The sequence below is a fragment of the Anabrus simplex genome, chromosome 2, assembly GCF_040414725.1.
Source record: "Anabrus simplex isolate iqAnaSimp1 chromosome 2, ASM4041472v1, whole genome shotgun sequence".
NCBI classification, from domain to species: Eukaryota; Metazoa; Arthropoda; class Insecta; order Orthoptera; family Tettigoniidae; genus Anabrus; species Anabrus simplex.
The window spans coordinates 185,637,485-185,655,606 of record NC_090266.1 but is presented as its reverse complement, the minus strand read 5'-3'; the positions used below and the strand labels follow the sequence as shown (position 1 = coordinate 185,655,606).

The following is an 18,122-nucleotide window of genomic DNA, read 5'->3' as shown; positions in this document are numbered from 1 at the left end:
TTACCATTTAAAAATCACTGAACAGACTGGGGGTTTATAGGAAGACCAGAAGTGTTTGTTAAATTTTCTCTTACACTATTGATTATATGTAAAATCTGTTAGACTATATGTGAAACGCCTCTTCATTTTAAATAATTTTTCTTAGCAACATAATTTCGCTTACTCTTCAAATGACTGAGTAAATTACTATTTTCTTCAGGCTTCATGCTCTGCAGCCAGTGATGGACAGCCTCGCAGACTTACAGTTATTTGAAGGATCCATAACAGGAGAAAATCAGAGGATGCATCATGTTTCTTTCGGCTTTAAAAATACCCTCACCTAATGTATCTGAACACATAGGTAACATGAGGTAGAACTTTTTCCTCATTTATCTGTTTGTATATTCCTAAAAGTGGAAAATTGCTGGACTTATTTCAACCAAACTACGTATTTGGATTCTACTCACTCAGGATTGTGTTATTAGGTGCATATGATGTTATGGTAATTACATGGAGTTAGTATTTATAGCAAATATTTTCATTAACATTAGGTCTATCAAAAGACTGTATACAGCAAACGTTTAAGAATAAGTTGTTTCCTTTCCTTTATGTACGTATTTATCGTACGACTGATAATAACGCAGATACTGAAAAAATGGATTTTTAATTCAAGTCCCGTGGGACATGTCGTGCATATCACTGCAAGGTGGGCAATGGAAAAAACTAAAGAGCCACTTTACTCTTTTCGATAGGACAGGTATTAAGGGAGCTATCATCAATGTCAGAATGCCATGCCAGTGGTCAGAGATACAATATGCAACCTGAGAATCATGGAGAATTTCAGACAACTTCGGACCAGGAACGTCCCCGTACAATAAATTCGGAAATGGTCATCATTCCCTCTCGACTTTGTTCAGGTTCATCATATTTCACATTACTGCCACGCGCTTTCGTACAAAAAAACCTTTTTAACATGTCGCATGAAACGTGTGAATAGAGCCATGTTACTCTGCGTAAATTCCTGAAGGAAACATGCAATCCACTGCAAATTCCTGTGCAAAGAACAGGTACAAATGCTAATGTATGCAAATGTATAAAAATTGAAATATGAGCTAACAATTACCTTCAGGAACAAGTGACAATTATTATATGTTTTCTGAGTTACAAGTAAATATTTCCTTTAAACTGCTACATGTGTGTCTTTTCAGCCTTATCTAGATAAATCACCCTTCCTCTCTATTATTTTTTGCTGATATGCTGCCTGTTTTCTGCCTTTGCTTGAAAGTCATTAATAGGAAATTTATACCATTCTTCATCCATAAATGCCTAGTATAGTATTTTTGAGATAAAATAAGAACCTAAACAAAACAAAAATACATTAAAATATATCCATACCTCTCCTTCGCCATTACCATCTGGATTATGAATTACAGTTTGCAACCCAGGGAGGGTCTTTCCGATACTATCCAGTTTGAAATGATTCGCTAGAGAAACAGTATGAGGCCCAGATGATTCTGACATTCCAAAAACCTGCAAGCAAAATATTGTTTAATGTAAGAAAATTATTAAAGCAAGAAGATACCACCAATTCCTTCCTAAAAAAATGCTCTTAGGCAATATGCTCAGTGTTGAAATCGTTTTTAGACTTAGGAGGAATTTGTTAAAGTATCAACAGTTATGAGGACCGGTGGTCACAACGTAGTAAAATATGGCTTAAGTATAGTAATTTTTGTACTTTTAATTTAATACACACTAATCTTACCTCCATTACTGGCATATCAAGGCTCATGAAATATTTTTTTACTTCGACAGAGAGGGGAGCAGCTGCTGAGAATAATGTTCGACATCTATCCAGTCCCAACGCTTGTTTGATCCGGCGAAAAATCAGAAGGCTAGCGAGGGTATAGCTGAATGAACGACTGTTAATTCTAGAAAAGGAAGATAAACCAGGCTTCATTACTTGCAAAACGACCCCTACACTGACTGCATACCATGCATGTAAAATTAGTATAAAATGAACAAACAAAGATGAAAACCAGCAGATCAGTCCTTAAGTTAAAATTCGAAGTATGGTATATGAAATATTTTGGACACAACATTACTTAATGTTAATTTATTGTATTTCTAAAACTAGAAACAATGCAATACTTACCCTACAAATTCTTTATATAATTTAGTGAAATTACCGTATTTACTCGAGTATTAGACCTCTTATATTCCCACTTTTACAGCCAAAAAGGTAATGGGGGGTCCAATATGAAATAACCTCAAATTTTGAGCAGTGAACACAACTTCTAGGCTATAAAGAGCTATAAATAGTGTATGTAAACATTCTGCACTATGCTTTAACAAACTTATGAATGTATTTGAGTTATACTGGCTAATTTTGTTGGAAGGCAGTATTTCTAAATGTAACAAGACAATAAATTGTGAACACGACTTTAAGGCCTACATATAAAGTAAAGTAAATATAGTCAGTTTTAGTTACTCATAACACGTCATTCGTTTTATCTCATTAATTCCTCTGATGAGGGTGAAGTCACGAAGGGCACACGGTCATGAAAACTTGCTACAAAGATTTGTCTCACTTCATACTCAACCCCGTAGAGAAAAGGGATAAGGGTATTGTATTATCATATTATGCAATATTGACACAAAATAAGTTAATAATGACCAGTCATTTGTCTCTGTCAGTTGAGCAGTAGGCCTACCACACAGTAAACCTGATCACTGCCTTCATTTGAATTATCACCTTGCACTGCCAACTTCCCTGCTACCGGTGTGTCATCATTCCAAGTGACGTCATCTTCACTGCCATCTCGTCAGCCATGCACTATATTCGAGAGCATTCGAGGTTCCATAGTTTTGAAACTTTTAAAAATAGTTTCGTTCCCGACTATAGGGTCCAAACAGTGTGAATCTATTCCCAAATGGTGTCTGGAGATGGTCCCTGATATATATATATATATATATATATATATTGCTATTTGCTTTACGTCGCACAGACATAGATAGGTCTTATGCCGACAAAGAGACAGGAAAGGCCTAGGAATGGGAAGGAAACGGCCATGGCCTTAATTAAGGCACAGCCCCAGCTTTTGCCTGGTGTGAAAATGGGAAACCACGGAAAACCATCTTCAGGGCACTGACAGTGGGGTTCGAATCCACTATCTCCCGGATGTGAGCTCACAGCTGCGTGCTCCTAACCGCACGGCCAACTCGCCCGGTAGGTCCCAGATATTCCCAGTTGGTGTATGTGTAGCAGAAGCCACTCCTTCTGAATAAAGCCGTGCTGTAGAAAGCATGCCTACCCACCAGCTGATAACAAGCGTATGTTAAGAGTTGTACTTCCGAAAGTACAACATAGTGACTGTAAGCATTCTTGTGATAACTGCGGCTGTTGAAAGCCAAACTCTTATTTTTAAGTATAATTTTTGCCTGTTATCTACATTTATCACATCAGGATTTACCTAAACAGCTGTAAATGAGATAAGAGAGACTGCATTGTTTAGGTTAGTTATGCTATCGCCCGGATAGTGCCAAAAGTTCCACGACGGAAAGAATAAAAATAAATAACAGGAAAGTTTGCTGCATTTATGGATATCTACTGGTGTGGTGGTAATGCGTTTTATTATAATAATGTTTAATTTCGTATGTTCGTTGTCACCATTTTTTTATTGAGGTATACCCAAGTATGTTTTGTTTGGTATCTCCGAAAATCATTAAAAGTGGGAACACAAAATTGATATTATTATTTGTTAGGTACATTGGCGAGTAAAACAATCGTTATGATTGTACAGTTTTCATCACATTTTAAACTTACTTGTCTTCAATAATACCTATATTGGCCCGAGTTACGAGATATTAAACGATCACTTTGTTAATGATCTCGCCTGCTATATTAATAGCAACAACCGAGAATATTTCTCAACTAAAGTGAACTCGCTTCCTCATCCCGAGGTAGTGCAGCTCATTTTAGACACACCCCAAGTGGAGGGGAGTTAAATGTACCATTTTTACCGCATATCAACCTTCCCGCCATTCGTAAATCTTTGGAAGTATGATACCGGGAATCTAATTCAGACTCCAGAGAATGGCTCCTAATGTGCTAACCATCACGTTGGCGGACATTCTTAACTACAAAACACAAACATATAGCATGACTGATGCATGCTTGCAACGTGCGGGTCAGACACGAAACTATTCACCTATTTGCGCGACGTCATCAAAGCTGCAGTAGGCCTATGCTACGGAGGCGGAAATTTCGTAACTACATAACCCAGATGTACTGCATGACTTCGACGCGTGTTTTCACTGTGTGGGTCGTACATATGAACCAATTCACAAATTTGTGTGGTCATCAGAGCTGCAATAAGACTTTTACCCCCTTCGAAGCGGAATCACTGTTCTTCTCTGACGAATTACGTTGGGGGGTCTTGTATGTGAAATTTATTTCTTCCATTTTTTTGGTAGTGGCTTTACGTCGCACCGACACAGATTCGTCTTATGGCAACGATGGAATAGGAAAGGCCCAGGAGTTGGAAGGAAGCGGCCGTGGCCTTAATTAAGGTACAGCCCCAGCATTTGCCTGGTGTGAAAATGGGAAACCACGGAAAACCATCTTCAGGGCTGCCGACAGTGGGATTCGAACCCACTATCTTCCGGATGCAAGCTCACAGCCGCGCGCCCCTAACCGCACGGCCAACTCGCCCGGTTTTCTTTCATTTTCTTCGTCTCGAAAAGCCAAGGGGTGTCTAATACGCGAGGGGGTCTAATACACGAGTAAATATAGTGATTTCCTAGCATTCATTCATGTATTGTTTACTTCATCATCATCATCATCAGTTCCCCTTTTCCAGCTGATACCAGGCAGGGGCAAATATACCCCAACCCCGTGTTCCAGTCCAAGTTCCGTTGTCCTATGCTGTTCTTTACAGGATCCATCCATCTCAATCTTTTTCTTAATGCTATATATTCGGGGCGTTGACCTAAGAAGATCTTTTGCCCCTACTTTCCACCATATGTTATGAACCTGCGTGTATTTGGAAATGGCGGACGTGTAAAGAGTTGTATTTGAGGAAAGGAACATTAAGGACAACACAAACACCCAGTCCCCAGGCCAGGGATATTAATCATTTACAATTAAAAACCGCTGACCCGGACGGGAATCGAACCTGGGGCCGCCGGGTGACAGGCAGACGCATTGCCCCCTACACCGCGGGGCCGAACCATCGCAGTCTTTGTCTCCCTCGTCCTCTCTTCCCTGTCATCTGTCTTTCCAGTGCTTGTCTTGGCAGTCTTTCCCTTTTTCATCTGGTTAACATGTCCAAACCACTTCAATCTGTTCTGTTCTAAATTGTCATTTAGTTTTAGCATATTCAGCTCTTTTTGCATGTCTTCATTTCACACACTATCCCTCTTTGTCTTCTGTAATATACTCCACAGGAATTTCACTTCATCTGCCTGCACTCTACTCTCATCTCTGTCCAGGTTTCTGCTGCATATGTCATTATAGGTATAGTTGTATCCTTCTACTAATTTCCATATCCAGTCTTCCATTTTCTGTCAGTTCACCTTCCAAGTACATGAAGTGTTCTATTATTTTCAGTTCCTGGTCTCCAATTTTGATAGCTCCTTTTTCCTTCTTTACTTCATCCACGCATCACCACTGTCTTGCTCTTTTCCGCGTTGATCCTCAATCCCCACTGTTCAATCCTCCTATACCGTACATTCAGCTGTTGTAACTCCTCCTCCAGATCACATCATCATCATCTGCAAACATCATTTCATTCATTCCTTCCATTCTATAATCTCCCCTTGCTGCCTTTACGATGTCATCACTCACCATTATGAACAATTAAGGTGACAACACACTCGCTTGTTTTAGCCCATTGTCAATTCCAACGCATTCTGTTATACCTACTGTTGTCTTCACACAGCTGTAACAGTTATTATATATTGCTTTTATCATTGTTATTAGTTCCTTACAAATGCCGACACTGTGTCAGGCTTTTCCAAACTATTGATCTGGAGATGATGTTGTATGCCTTTTCTAAGTCTACAAAAGTCATAACTATATCCCTCCCAACTCCCAGCTCTTTTCCATGATCTGTTTCAGAATTATTAAAATGGGTTCTACTGTTGACCTTCCTCTTCTGAATCCAAAATGTTCCTCTTGTAACTGACTTCGCACCGTTTTTCTTTACTTATTGTGGATAAATACTCTTTCACTAAATGAATCAAATAATATAATACAACACATAAACAGTGTTATTTATTATATTGTATGCCTACCCCTTTATCCACTTCCCGTATACAGGGTCGAGGATGAGGCGAGATGGAATTATATGGCATGTTTTATGACCGGAAACCCTTTCTAGTGACAACCTCAGTTAAGGAGCTAATGAAGGTGAAATGAATGATGATGAACGAAATTAGATAAGGAGGTGGAAAGAATCAGCTGTACTCACTAAATCATAGAACCTGTGACAATAAAGTTCGGTGAATAGTCCTGTACTATCAACATAGGTGAACAATGCATGACAGTGACCTTACTGTCCTTCGAAATAGTCCCCTCCCATAACTATGCACTGCTGAAATCGGCGATACATATCCTGGAAACTTTGCAAGAAGGCTTCCTTTGGGCTGGTGTTCGAAAGCCTCGTCACATTTCGTTATATGTCGGGAATATCGTCAAATCTCTTTCCTTTCAAAGTGAGTTTGATGCGTGACATTTCGGCTCTGAGCTTTTTCCGACGAGGGGATCCCGGAGAACGCCATTCCATGCTTTGCCGTTTCGTTTCAGGGTCGTACCTGAGAAACCAGGTTTCATCCTCAGTGACAATTACAGTTCAAGAAATTTGGTGTCTCATCCGCCGTTTCGAAAAAATCCTGTGAAGCCTCTAAACGTGCCTGCTTCTGATCGTCAGTCAAGGGATGTGGCACAAAACGAGAACACGTTTTCCTCTTCCCTAACTTCTGGATAACAATTTGTCACACAGATTCATGGTTAATCTACAGTTCATCCGCTATCATGTGCACAGTTAATCACTGATCGTTTGTGATTAATGTCCTCACCTTCTCAATGTTTTCGTCACTGACGGCGGTCGCCGGTCTTCCGCTACAGGGGTTGTCAGAAACACTTTCCCGGCCTCCTCGAAAACGGGCGAACGACTCGTACACACACTTGAAGGACACTGCTTGATCTTCATAAACACGTACCAGCATCGCATGTGTTTCTTTCGGTGTCTTGCCAAACTTAAAACAAAACTGTACATTGATCTTTTTGTCGTTCATGTTCCTGTTCGCAGTTCAGAACCAACGCACTACACACGCACTGGGTCAAACAGGTCTTACACGGCACACACACACAATGCTCTACTGAACAACGTTGGGAGCGGGTAGTCAAAACCTGCCGCTACGCAGGTGCAGCATTTTGTGTCGCCAGTGTTACCGGATCGACCGTTCTGACTTCATTCACCAAACTTTATTGTCACAGGTTGTATATATGGCCACAGAGGTGACTACAAACAAAAACTAGTTAAAAGCAGTAAGAGGCTATATATTTTTGAAACCTCCATCAATTCCAGATAGATTTGTCTCTTTCTATGCGATAAACATGTTATGCCTCCTGTACAATTAAATACAGTAGAAGTCCGCTATAGCGAGTACGGCATACAACGAGAAGCCTGTTATAATGACAGTTTTTGTCAGTCCCTTCAAAATCCCTATATTAAACTATGCATTATCCTTCTATTACAGCAAGAGGCCTATCAGTGGCACATCCGTTATTACGAGCGATTAAGCGTGCACGATTTTTTTCCATTACCCTGCGATTTTATTGCATGCAATCAATCATCTTCGGTATCGTTTCCTTGCTATGTCCACTAGCGAGCTCTATCGTCGACATAAGAAGACAATGTCGGAGTCGATTTGTAACACCCGCCGACTGCTGTTCCCTAAAGAAAAATGGAAATGAAAGAGGAGAACGGGTATTTGTAATAAATGCGTAAATAACGTGTCCAATAGGAGTTGTAAGAATGGGATGATACACCTCAAGATATGGCAGAGTTCGTCATTGATTTCAGAGGTTAGTTTATATTTTCTCACGTCGGGTTAAATTTCAGAAAGGCTATTATGTAAATTTATAGCAATGTTATCATTTCTCTATTGGCTCCTGAAATATGTTTTCATGATACATATAGTACAGTTAAGTTAGGTGACGCCGTTTGAATAAGGAAACTGAAAAGTTTGCCACAAACTGCGATCGATCATCTTCGGTATGGTATCGTTTTTTCGGTGTGTGCACTTGCGAGCTCTCTTGCCGACATTCGAAGGCGACGTCGGAGTCGATTAGTAACACCCGTCAACTGCTGTTCGGTAAAGAAAATTAGAAATGGAAGATAACATGTTTTCGTAACAAATTACGTAAACAACGTGGTCGACAGCAGTTGTTAACTCGTTAGAAATAAAGGCTAAATACTAAATGCTAAATACTGCAATTAAGTAAAAATGGGATAGACCTCAAGATATGGAGGAGCGCATCACTGATTTTCTCGCGTCTGGTTCAATTCCGCTACGGCTATTCCCATCTACATTTATAGCGAGAAGGTTATCAATTTTCTACTGGCGCTTGATATATGTTTTCGTGGTACATACGCAGTTAAATTAGCTTAAGTGATGCTATATGAATAAGAAAACTGAAGCGTTTCCCACAAAATGCGATCTTCGGTATTGTTTCCTCGCTATGTGCACTAGTGAGCTCTCTCGTCAACATTCGAAGGCGATGTCGGAGTCGATTAGTAATACCCATCAACTACTGTTCTCTAAAAAACAATTAAAATGAAAGAGGATAACACGCTTTTGGAATAAATGTATAAATAGCACGGCCGATAGCAGTTGTTAACTCGTTAGAAATAAAGGCTGAAGTACACGATCGCTTAATTTTAATGTTATATACTGAAGTTAAGTAAGAATGTGATACACCTCAAGATATGGCAGAGTACATCACTGATTTTAGAGGATAGTTTATATTTTCTCTCATCCAGTTAAATTTCGGAAAGACTGTTCCCATATAAATTTGTAGCGAGGAGGTTATCATTTCTCTACGTGCACTGGAAATGTGTTTTCGTGATACATATACGGTTAGGTTAAGTGAAGCTGTTTGAAGAAGAAAACTGGAACGTTTTCCATCGAGGCTTCTAGAGTAATACTATAATTTTTTCAGAATGAACTTAAACATATACTTCACATAGTAGCGGATTTTGAAAAATAACAAACGAGTAAGCCGTAATGTGGATATCATACGCGAAAACACAAGTTTTGAACAAACTGATTACTGTTTCATACCAATTTTAATGTTTATGAGGTTTTCCCCGACTTTTAAGAAACATCGGATATAACGGCAATCCGTTATAGCGAGTAAATTTTTCGCTGTTATGAATTCTCGCTATAATAGACTTCTACTCTAAGGAGAAGTAGAACTGTGAGTTCTAATGTAAGTTTTTAACCATAATCACTCCAGTGCCTGCAGTCACCCCAGTTGACAGAATACATAATAGAAAGGCCGAAACAAGTGACAAAACAAAAAAGAAATGTAAGAACATAGGAACACATAATGAAGAGGACAGCACTAAATCAAACCAGTCTATGGATTGGTGATGATGACAATAACATCATATTGTAGAGATGTGTACCTTTGTTTCAAAGAGATACTATAGACTTGCACACTGATGAAATTTTAAAATTATATTATCAGGCCACATATTTAGCTTGTCGGATACTAAGCGCCGATTGCAGAAACGATGACTAGTTTTAAGCCTTAGACAACGTCTACCTAAACAACGACTAATCGAGCACGATCTTCCATTGCATAAACAACGTTCAGCGAGTGTTTAACTAGACATAGTTTAGTTTCAATATTGGTTTGAAAATGGAGATAAAAGTATATTTCATGCAACTCTTTGCTTGTTGCAACCAATGAAATTCGTCAGTGCACGCGCCTAACGCCAGTCAGCTGTTTGTCTTCCTACACATTACTCAAATATGACTAAGCATGAGCATGACTTGCCCACAGATAAGAATATTGCTTTCGTTGGAAATTCAGTCTCATAATATTATCGACACTAAAGCGACACGCCAACGTACGGGGAAGTTTAGCTTTGATTATAGCATTGTTATGGTGAGTGTAATCTAGTCGTAAATAGCTTTGACGAAGGAAAGATGAAACAATAGTAATGTGTAACCGAATGTGTTGTACAGGCCATATACTAGATGGAGATCGTATGTTTGAAACGCATCACTGAAATTCTATCACTAAATTACTAAAAATGACTCCATATCTAGCGACTAGTCTCTAGAATCAAAAAGACTGATGTGAACGAACACGAATATAGCACATGAGAACGAGAGATTGACGATCGATATACGCGTCGCGATAAACAGGTTTCAATAAACATCACACATTCGCGCACATTTCTCACATTAATAAACGTAGATATTTCGTTTGAAAGCGGCCAATGAGCGAAGGACTTCCGGCCACTTGTGTAAAACAGCTGAAACGGCAGGATTTAAAGTTGGCAGGTATGTGACTGGTATGCGAAATACAAGCACAAAGAGGCCCACTGGGTTACTCAGCAATCTCAATGCTAATTGGCAAGATAAAATAACTTTTTTGAGCTTATGGCTTGCTCCTAGAATGTGCAATTTATCCTATGTTGAAGAATTCAAGGCCTTCTCCCGTTTTCGCACAGCGTTTGCTGACTGTTTCCTGTGGCACGGGTTCTTATCTGTGATGAAAATCATGTTTCATTCATAAGGGATGACAAAGAACACTTTCAGGGCTGGGAAAAGTATGATTGTAATAAAGCGGCAATAGCGAAAATTTGTGATGCGGTAAGCGAGGCATTTTATATAGATTTTATACTAAGAGAATCAAGAGTTTAAATTTACGATGTGTCAAGTGAGAAAACATCTTAACGAGGACCACATTAACGAAGTTTTACTGTGATTAAACATTTTCATGGACATAAGAGGCCAAAAGAACTAAATGATGGCACTACAGGGCAATGATTTACAAGGTCCATTCATCTTGTATCACCGAGTGAGTTTGCTGCACATTTTGGATAATGTAGCTGTGAGTTTGCATTTGGAGGATTGTTTGTTCGAATCCCACTGCCATCAACCCTAAAGATGGTTTTCTGTGGATTCCCATCTTCACACCAAGTAAATACTTGGGGTGTAACTCAATTAAGGCCACGGTCTCTTCCTCCCAGTACTAACTTATAGTCGCTTTAAGACCTGTCTGAGTCAGTTTGACGTAAGACAATTAGTAAAAACATATAAAAATGTATCAGTATTTATCTGAATTTCTTCATCAGTTGGAAACAAATGAATCTTTTACAGAGGCAATATTAAATTGTAAGAAATCTGATAACGGTCATGTAGTTGTACGCTGGTATTCAGGAGATGGTGGGTTTGAATCCCTGAGGATAGTTTTCTGTGGCTCCTCAGCTTCACACCAGATAAGAGCCCTAGTTGAACCTTACACTAAGGCCACGGCTATAACGTTTCCACTCCTAACACTTTCTCTCCCAAGTTGCTGAAGAACATTATGCCTTAGTATGACATTAAACCACTGGTAAAATACGTATTCAAAGAAATTCTGAAAAGAAAAAAATACAAGTGATGATGATGTTTGTTGTTTAAAGGGGTCTAACAGCCAGGTCATCGGCCCCTAGATAAACGAAACGAAAATTAAAACTTCAAAATTTATCCACTGACTAGAATCTAAAATGAAGGATGATGAAAAAATGATAGTGAAACAAAAACAATCAGTGGATCCAATTCACAAAGCCTGAATTACTGGGATGATGCATTATTATCTAAACGGGTCAAAAATCCAGGTCGCCAGCCCCTCATAACGGTACTAATCACTGGGAGGTAGAACCATGGTGTTCCTCCTTTAGTGGTACTAATCACAGATAACGTAGACTCATGGTGTTTCTCTAAGGGTGGTGATAATCACAGGAAATATACATCTATTGTATGTAGCACACAATGGCATCACTCACAGGTAACACAAACCCATGGTGTTTCATACATAAGGGTACAGCTCACAAGCAACAAAGACCCATGGTGCTCTGCACATCGTGGGACTAATCACGGGCGTCGGTATTGCTAATCACAGGCAACATATACTCATGGTGTTGCTCACATAGTGCTACTAATCATAGGCAATGTAGACCCACGGTGTATGACACATTATAGTAACAACCACATGTAATACAAACCCATGGTATTCATCACCTAATGGAACTATTCTCAGGTAATGCATACTCATGGTTTTCGCACATAGTCGTACTTACCACGGGCGCAAGCCAAACTCATGGTTTTTCTCACATAGTGGTACTAATCACAGGCAACGAACACTCATGGTGTTTCTCGCAAAGTGGCATTATTCATAGGTAGTGCAGATCCATTCTGAATCCAGCGGAACCGACACATTCCAGCACGGCGTTACAGCACATGGACATTAGTTCGCGCAACCGTATGCCCGCTCCCCCGCTTCGGTGGAATACACACGATCGTAGACCCTACTAACCACAGAAGCGTGGTGTTCCTCACATAAAGGCACTACTCATTGGTAACGTAGATCCATTGTGGTACTAACTGCAAGTAACGTCGACCCATCGTGTTCTTCATGCAATGGTACTAAGCACAAGTAGTTTCATGGTTCTAATGTCATCATCCCTTGGTCGCCCCTTTTAGTCACCTCTTACGGGCAAGGGATACCGCAGGTGTACTCTTCATCTGTGTCCCCCACCCAAAGGGCATTGTGTGTTTGATCAGCGAGAGCTATTTTATTTTGCTCAAGTCCACTGGCAAGCCGGTTAGGACCACGGGGGAGTATCACTTCTCCCCCTCATCATCATCATTTCCCAACTCCAGTTTCCGGGGTGTGGTGTACAAGCGCTCGCCATCTCCTTCTGTCTTCATACATCTTCTGTTCCAGTACATCCTCCCATTTGAGTCCTCTCTCCTCCACATCTGATCTTATAGTCTCTATCCAGCGTTTTCTTGGTCTTCCCCGTGGTCTTTTTCCTATGAGATTAAGGTCAAAATATTTTCTGGCAGGTCTTTCCCTGTTCATTCTCATTATGTGCCCATACCACTGAAGTCTGCGTTTCTTTATGACACTGGTAATAGGAACCTCGATACTAGCTACTTTCCTATTCACTTCATTTCTGATCTTGTCCTTTCTGGTAGTTTGGTTCATGGTTCTATGAATCTCATTTCAGTTGCTTGGATTCTACTGAAGTCTTTGTTTAGTAGGGTATATGTCTCTAAACCGTACGTGAGGACTGGTACAAAGTAGGTGTGGTATATGATTGTTTTTGCTTTTTGTGGTATTTTGCAGTCCCAGAGAAGATTTCTGACTTGACTGTAGAAGTTTGACGCTTTCTGTGTCATACTGAGTATTTCCTGCCTGACAGTGTTGTCTTTCGAGATTGTGCTTCCGAGGTACTTGAAGTGGGAAGCTGATTTGATTTTTACTCCTTCCAGAAATATATACGAGCTTGTTCCTTCCCTATTAATGGTCATTTCCACTGTCTTTGTTTTGCTCATCTTCAGTCCAAATTTTTCGAATGTATTGTTCCATTCGTTAAGTTTCTTCTGAACTTCAGCTTCTGTCTCCCCCCATAAAAGCACATCATCAGCAAATACCAGTGTGTTTGGTTCACTGTCCATTTTCTTGATAGATTTTATGACCTTGTTCATTACTACTATTAAGAACAGGAGTGGTGATACGGCACTTCCTTGCTGGACACCTCTCTTTGTTTCAAACCATTCTGATCGTCCGTTGCCTATCTGGACACAGCTGTAGCACTTCTGGTATAGCATCTTCACTTTGTCAATTAAGTACTTTGGCACCTTTAGGTCTTCCAGACATTCCCATATCTTGTTTCGAGGAACACTATCATATGCTTTTTCAATGTCCACAAATGCAATCACAAGATTTCTTCTGTATTCCCAGTACTTTTCTGTCAGTTTTTTGACTGCAAATATAAGATCCAGAGTACTTCGAACTTTCCTGAACCTGTGTTGTTCTTCCTCAAACAAAGGTTCCATTATCTTCCTAACTCTCGTTTCTATGATATTTTCCAACAGCTTCAGTGTGTGCGACAACAGCGTGATGACTCTGTAATTTCCATATTTCCGTCGATTGCCCTTTTTGAACAGCGGGATGATGACTCCTTTACTCCAATCTTCTGGGATTTTGTTTCTTTCCCAGTTGAGTATGAATATACAGCTTTCAAACCTAAAACAAGCCTCGGATGGAAGAATAAATTAAATACAAGACATGACAGTTCTTCTCATACCGTCCGAATTTATGACGGCCAAAAGCCTGATGCTCATGGAGAAACAGCATAAACCTACTTAAACTTGGAAAAGATCAATCACAGGCTGTTTTATTTCTCCATAAAGACATTTGCTCTGGCTCACATTCATTCCTGAGAAGAGACGGAGTCGAAAAGGCTCTTGAGGCCTCTATAAGATGGAGTATGTATGTATGTATGTATGTATGTATGTATGTATGTATGTATGTATGTATGTATGTATGTAAGCAGTAGTGGAGAAGCAAGAAGAAATATTTTAGATCAATACAAAAAGTAAAAAACTAATGATTCCGATGACAGACACAAGCCAGCTTAACAGATGAAGAAACTATTCGAACTTCAGTAAAAAGCCCTGAAAAAATTCCTGTTTCAGATCAGCATGGCACTGATAGTGTACTGGAAAACTAGTTGCAAGGAAGCAGAAAAATGAAAGAAGAAAGAGAAATTATATTTCCTGGCAATTATGATGAGGATTGCTGGTTTTATGGGGTCAAGCATCAAGGTTATTGGCCCCTCCCTGTCATATATCTTGTAGTGTAGTCCTTTTTAAATGCACTCCAAACCGAACCCCATGGCACTACACTCCTTGAAGGGCCTTGGTCTACCAAGCGACCGCTGCTCAGCCTGAAGGCCTGCAGATAACGAGGTGTCGTGTGGTCAGCACGACGAATCCCCTCGGCCGTTATTCTTGGCTTTCTAGACTAGACTAGAGATAGGAGTTCATATTCACAGGACATATTCATTAGTATGTTCTGCAGAAATGATCAGCATTTCAGTCACCTAGGTTCAGCATATATCCTGTTGCCTAGCAGGCGCTGGGTCCTCCATGCGCGATGGCATCAACGCGCATAAGGCGCCAATGGCGTCCTGGGTATAGCCATCCATACTGCATTCACCTGGTTCCACAGTTCATCTTTGGTGGTTGGCATTGGGTCGCAGCGCCGCACTCCTTCGTTTCGTCATTTCCCACACATTTCCGGTTGGCAACAAGTCCGGTGATCGGTCAAGCCAGGGCATCAGTCTGACATCCTGTGACAACAACAAGGCACGTGTTCGTGCAGCAACATGTAGTCGCACATTGTCCTACTGAACAGACATCTGGGGCGTCGTGCAGAAGGGTTATGTTGACGGGTCGCAGGATGTCATTCATGTAGGTCTAACTGGTCACAGTGCCCTGGACACGCACCAACTGTGATTTGTGGTTGCACCCAACAGCATTCCAAACTCTAAGGCCTTGAGTTGGTGCTGTATGTCTTGTGCGAATGCAGTCAATGTGATGCCTCTCCCCCTGCCAGCGGCGAGCCAAAATGCGGCCATCATTTTCAAACAAACAGAACCTGAATTTGTCCGAAAACACTATCTGCTGCCATTCCTGTCCCCAATGATGTCGTTCCATACACCATTGCAGTCTAGCATGTTCATGCACATTAGTCAAAGGTAGGCGGATAATTGGACGTGCCGGTAACCCAGGCCATAATAAACGGCGGCGGACTGTCACTCCTGATAATGGGCAAGATGTGTTACACTGTTCCACTGTTGCGCCAGAGCTGAGGAGGATGCAGATCTGTCCTGCAATGCCATTTGGATGAGGTATCGATCTTCTCGAGGGATGGTCTGGGTGATGCGACCAGACCCATCTCGTCGTGTTCTACAGTCTTCTGTGAACCATTCTGTACACACCCATTGCACTGCAGACACACTTCGTCCCACACGAGCAGGAATTTCCCGAATAGATGCATCACGTTCTCTCATGCCAATAGTGCTCCCTCTTTCAAACTCACTCATTTGATGGTACGGTTCATGCATATGTCAGCGAGGCATCCTGCACGTCTGCTCAAGTCACACTGATCCATTACCTTCGGTTCACAGCGACGAGAGCCGCAGAGACATTCTACCAGTCGGTGGTGGTGCGCTGAGATATCGATGTGGACCTTGAACCTGAGGGACAACATGGTTCAAATGGTAATCATTTCGTCAGAAGACACTAATGCACATGTCCTGTGAATGTGAACTTCCTACCTCTAGTCTTTCAAGGTGTTCTGGTTTTCTTTATATTTTTTATGCTAGGGGCTTTACGTCGCGCCGGCACAGATAGGTCTTATGGCGACGATGGGATGGGAAAGGCCTAGGAGTTGGAAGGAAGCGGCCGTGGCCTTAATTAAGGTACAGCCCCAGCATTTGCCTGGTGTGAAAGTGGGAAACCACGGAAAACCATTTTCAGGGCTGCCGATAGTGGGATTCGAACCTACTATCTCCCGGATGCAAGCTCACAGCCGCGCGCCTCTACGCGCACGGCCAACTCGCCCGGTGTTCTGGTTTTCATGAACAGGAGTGTAGTATGAACGGTAGTAATATTTTAATCGTAATTCTGCTATGTTTAGCTTTCTTTGATTTAGTTTTATTAATTCCCCTAGCCTTGATAAACTTGGTTATTAGCAGGGGAGAAATATACAGAGGCAATATTAACAGTAATGCAGTAAAGAATAAAACTTAAAATTAAATTTAAGAAATCAAAACAGTGAGAAGTGTGATGAAAATTCATGTATGTGTTGTAAAACTTAACTGAAAAATAGACACAAGCAATCAATTACATGCCTTTGTCTCTCAGAAAACAAATAAATTTATATTCCTTAGAACTAGTCAGTTCTCTTATAAATGTTGGATAAATTTACCCATTCATCCTGTTCATATTGTGCTGAAGTCCATGGCTCTTTGCCCAAGAAGCTATTGCTTTTCGTACTCCACTGGCCTGGCTTCCTATGAGCATCATCTTCTCATTTATTTTCTCCCAAACACGAGGTACACCCAAAAAAAAAGTTGGTCGTACTTCTTGAAGTGTCTGCACCAGTGACCCCTAAAACATGATTTCACATCTTAAGATTTACTAAAATCCATTTATAGCCATTTAAGAAAATTAAACATCTGAAGTGATCATGAATTAATAACATCAAGGATTGTCTCATCATAAATACTGTATCAATTTTTTTATGAAATCCTGAAATACATCAGAAGATATATTTTAACCAACTTGTCATCAATTTACTTCATGTATGTATGTATGTTCAGTCCGTCAGCGATGCTGCTGGTGGGATCCTCAACAGTTCTGCCATCAGCTGTCATAGATGGCCTAGGCATCACTGGAGAGGCGTACTAGGGAAATGAGGAGTGAGGTACTTTCCCGTTGCTTTCCTCACCGAGCCAGAGCTGCTATTACATATCAGCCTGCCAAGCCCACTGAAATGCATACACAAACTGACCCTATGAGCAACATTTTCACACCATTCATAGCAGGAACTGGCTGCATAAGGATTGGCATTACTAGCATTGCTCATACCTCAGTCACTTTCATATTGTCAAAGCCAAGGATAAGACAGAGACAGATCTATGAAAGTAACAAAATTGCTCTAGCCTATACCAGAAGACATAGTGCACTGTAAACACTAGGTCCTGCCACGGATTTACTTTATACGTATTTTAAATGAAATGGTGTTAGTATTTTTTAGATGGTTTGCTCTTTGCCATTATAATATCAATAAATCTCTCTGAATACTGAACTGCACGATAAACAACTGACACTAGAGATAATTTTAGGCTATCAATACTCAGGTGTCTCGATCTGCATTGAATATCTGATGCAATGAACTCAACTACGTACATTACATTTCTGTCAATTCCTCATGTTGTTGAGATTTTGAGGCATGTAGGTGGACAGCATCTATTGTCAGCGTTTTGTCATGACGTACA

The 18,122-nt window shown here is 40.6% G+C and overlaps 1 protein-coding gene across 5 annotated transcripts in view; it reads right to left on the bottom strand.

The window, feature by feature from the left end:
• bgm (bubblegum) overlaps positions 1 to 18,122 on the bottom strand; it is a 514,443-nt gene that overhangs the window by 72,708 nt on the left and 423,613 nt on the right. For all 5 annotated transcript variants that reach the window (XM_067140465.2, XM_067140469.2, XM_067140466.2 and 2 more), the window contains 3 exons: positions 17,051 to 17,232; positions 1,742 to 1,907; positions 1,375 to 1,509 (listed from right to left, as the gene is read on the bottom strand). In XM_067140465.2, the coding sequence (XP_066996566.2) occupies positions 1,375 to 1,509; positions 1,742 to 1,907; positions 17,051 to 17,232 (483 nt within the window). The remainder of the gene's footprint in view (positions 1 to 1,374; positions 1,510 to 1,741; positions 1,908 to 17,050; positions 17,233 to 18,122) is intronic.